This window comes from Sinocyclocheilus anshuiensis, unplaced genomic scaffold, assembly GCF_001515605.1.
Source record: "Sinocyclocheilus anshuiensis isolate Anshui unplaced genomic scaffold, SAMN03320099.WGS_v1.1 scaffold47, whole genome shotgun sequence".
Taxonomy (NCBI): domain Eukaryota; kingdom Metazoa; phylum Chordata; class Actinopteri; order Cypriniformes; family Cyprinidae; genus Sinocyclocheilus; species Sinocyclocheilus anshuiensis.
Window position 1 is genome coordinate 1,258,751 of NW_015551047.1, and position 3,663 is coordinate 1,262,413.

The following is a 3,663-nucleotide window of genomic DNA, read 5'->3' on the forward strand; positions in this document are numbered from 1 at the left end:
AGGGTGGATGGAACAGCCAAGAAGAAAATAACACTATAGAACAGCAAAAAAACATTTTTCAATAAACAGATTTCGCATCAGAGGGTCAGAGCTCTCGAACAAGACAGCAATCTGACCCACATGGGGTTAAACACAGCACGCTAAACACAAAGCTAAACGGCAAAGGATAAAAAAAACTCTTTCCTCTACTGTATGTAAACATATTCATATACTTGTGCCATCTGTAATATTACCTTCCTGTTCAATGCTGAATGGCAAGTGTACAAAATGCATCTCTGGTCTGCATGCATCACGTACTATATGACATTTACACATGCCACATGAAGATGTTTCATATCAGTCCATTTGGGCACCTCATTTCCTCTCTTAATCTACAGAAATAAAGCTTTGTGACAGCATAGGTCAATTCAAAGTGCACATGAGAAAAAGAAAATCACATAAAGGAAAAAAGCAGAAAGGTGGAGCACTTGTGCTTCTTGCAAAAAAAAGTAAAAACTGAATGCTTGGCTGCATAAAATAAATAGTTTTTTTTATTATTATTATTATTTACTGTCGGCCCTGTTCAGAGCAACTCAACTAGAGTTAAGCTAATGATTTAAGCAAAACCTAAAGCAAAGCAAAGTACCTATTTTATGCAACCAGGTACCCAAGTAATCTGACGGAGGTCTAGATGCATGTCATAAAGGTCAGGTTAGACTGTGAGGGAAATGAAGCTGTTATATCTCTGAATGTTCCTCTTGAGAATCTCAGAGCAGGGCCCGAGGACGCGCTCGAAACGTGGCCGGTCCAGCTTCACGCACTTCAGCGGGCCTCTGGCCACGACTGTGGCTGCACGGGGTCTGTTCAATAGCAGCGCTATCTCACCTGAATAAATAAATAAAACACACACAGATTAGCTTAATGACCTGATTCAAAGGGTACATAATATAGAAATCAATTTGGATTTTTTCACTTTTTTCCCTTTGACATAAAATCGATTTTACATACTCTAACATTCAAAACTCAAAATATCCTAGTGCATCCAGACCATTAATTACTACTAGGTTGACAAAATAATTCATAAATGCGTTATGGCATCAGGTCTGGTGTTCCTCAGGGCTCTGTTTTGGTACTGCTTAAACTTACATAATCAACAACAATCGGGCTTTCCCGATTGAATAAATGTGTGAACTATGCCGCTACACTGATGTCAGCTGATCGTAGCAAAGGTTTATTTACATATAGAAAGAAGTCTTAAAGGTACAGTAGAAAAACAGTCAGTTTAATTCAGACAGAGGGGAAAACAGATATGTTTTTGCACTGTTTTTGCAAGAACATTGAGTGGATATAATGACACAAATATGTAGATTATGCCCCTTTTCAAAGTCTAGTTTAAAACCTAAAAATTGTTATACAATAATATGTTATTTTACTAAATGTTAAGGATAAGGATAAATAAAAGGAGGGAGGCTGACAGGTCAGGGCTTCCCTATATCATAGTCATTTTACAGAAGTTGCAAAGACCAACAGTAGATAATCAGCACAAAATAAAGCATGTTAAAATTTAAAAAATGTAAGTAAAACAATAATTATAATAAAGGATGTAAATGTTACATTTAAAAAAAAATCTAAAACAGGGCAAAAATCATAATTAAGACAAAACATTTTCAAAATAATTACATATTATAATATTTAGTAGTAATTAGTTTAATAATAATAATAATCATTATTATAAATAATATATTAATGTAAAAAATATATAAATAAATTACACATATTATTTTATTATTATGACTGTTTTTGCTCTGTTTGTGTAAGACAGACACTGTTTTTGCTCTGTTTGTGTTTATTAACTTTATAAGTTGATATAATGAAACAAATGTGTACATTATGACCCTTTAAAGAAAAAAAGTTGACAACAACAAAGTATTTAAAGACATTTAAACAGACATTTAAAGGTACTTTTAAATGTAATTTTTTCTATGCAACGACTAATAAATTAAGCCATTTGAGCAGCCAAACACTGCAACATTGACTCAACCCAATAGTATGAGTTTGAGGAGGGACTATCTCTTTGGCCAACCAATGGCAGATGGGGGAGTGTTTAGAAAACCTCTTTAAAACAATCACTATTTTTACCATTCTGTTTGGTGACACTTGTGGTGCAGAAATGTCTCACTTCATCTTAAAGAGGTCATCTGTTAAAATTCACTGGCTTTGCTGTATGCTGATAACATAAACACACCGCTTTGAAAATATTCACTTTGTCGTGTGATAAGCTAAAGATCAGTGTGCCTGTGGTGCAGAATTGTAAACCGCACTGACTGTAAACAAGCACACAGATCTACATTCTGCAAGCCCTGCACATGACGAACTGCCACCTGTTAGGAAAGCTACTCTTCCTGTCTGGCTCAGGCACTTCTGTTCTCTTATTTACAAGACTCTGGCACAACGCTGCAGGCTCTGCGATCCTCACAACACTTACCGAAGTAGTCAGACGGACCCAGGCGGCCCACTTCAACATATTCCTCATTATCAGACCTGCGCTGCAGAACAGACGCTATACCCTGGGAGGAGAAAGAGAAAGTGAGATGCAGGTTTAATGAGGAGGAAAACTACAAAAAGAGGAGAAAAAGGAGACAGAAAAGCCTAGCTCATGGTGTCGAGTTTGAGACACGTCAGAAGGATTAGTGAAAGAGAGATTCTTTGCTTTATATGCCTGCAGGTGTACAGGATTTAGACAACTCTACATACTGCTTCAGGGACTCGCAAGACACACACACAAACACATGTCATAGACTGACACACACACATACATACACACACACCTGGGCCTGTCAGTGTTGAGATTTTTCAACAATTATAGAGTTCCACTGCATGCAGCGCCCCACACTGCAATGCAAAAACTCATTTAGAAAGATAAACAAGGAAACACACACACATGTTCTATCAAATTTGTCACATCAAGGACAAATGCATTACCCACAATACAACAGTAAAAGGAGGGAGGGCTCACAGGCCAAGGCTTTTCTATTCACAAAAGCAGTTAATCAATACAAAAAGAGTAAAACAATAATAAGAATAATGTACGTGGTGTAAATGTTAAAAAATAAAAGTAAAACAGGCAAAAATCAGTAATTTAAGAGAAATTAAACAAATGTGCTTAATTAAAAAATATAATTAAATATAATAGTATTTAATAATAATAATTATTATTATTAGTAGTAGTATTAATATATAAAAAATATAAATACAATAAATAAACGTAAAACAGAAAAATCAGTAATATAGGAGAAATTAAATGTGCTTCAATAAAATAAATAATTAAAAACAATAGTATCTGGTAATACAGAATAACTATTACATTCATTATTACTATTAAATAATTTACTTAATAATATTTGTTATTATTATAAATATATTGAAAATGTAAAATAAAAAATAAAGACAAAACAAAAATCAATAAAACGAAAATAAAGAAAAATCAGTAATATGGGAGAAATTTAACAAACGTGCTTAAAGAAATTAAAAATAATAACTAAATATAATAGTACTTAGCAATAATAATAATACGAATTAGTGTAGTTAATCGCAATTAATCGCATCCAAAATAAAAGATTGTTTACATAATATATGTGTGTGTACTGTGTGTATTTATTATGTATATATAAATACACACGCATA

General features: G+C 33.5%; 1 protein-coding gene across 3 annotated transcripts in view; it reads right to left on the reverse strand.

Moving 5' to 3' along the window:
- Nucleotides 1-237: 237 nt before the first annotated feature.
- The window catches only part of prkar1b (protein kinase, cAMP-dependent, regulatory, type I, beta), a 75,264-nt gene continuing 71,838 nt past the window's right edge, over nt 238-3,663 (reverse strand). For all 3 annotated transcript variants that reach the window (XM_016451638.1, XM_016451639.1, XM_016451636.1), the window contains exons 10-11: nt 2,465-2,546; nt 238-864 (exon numbers count right to left, since the gene is read on the reverse strand). In XM_016451638.1, the coding sequence (XP_016307124.1) occupies nt 692-864; nt 2,465-2,546 (255 nt within the window). In that variant the 3' untranslated portion in view covers nt 238-691. The remainder of the gene's footprint in view (nt 865-2,464; nt 2,547-3,663) is intronic.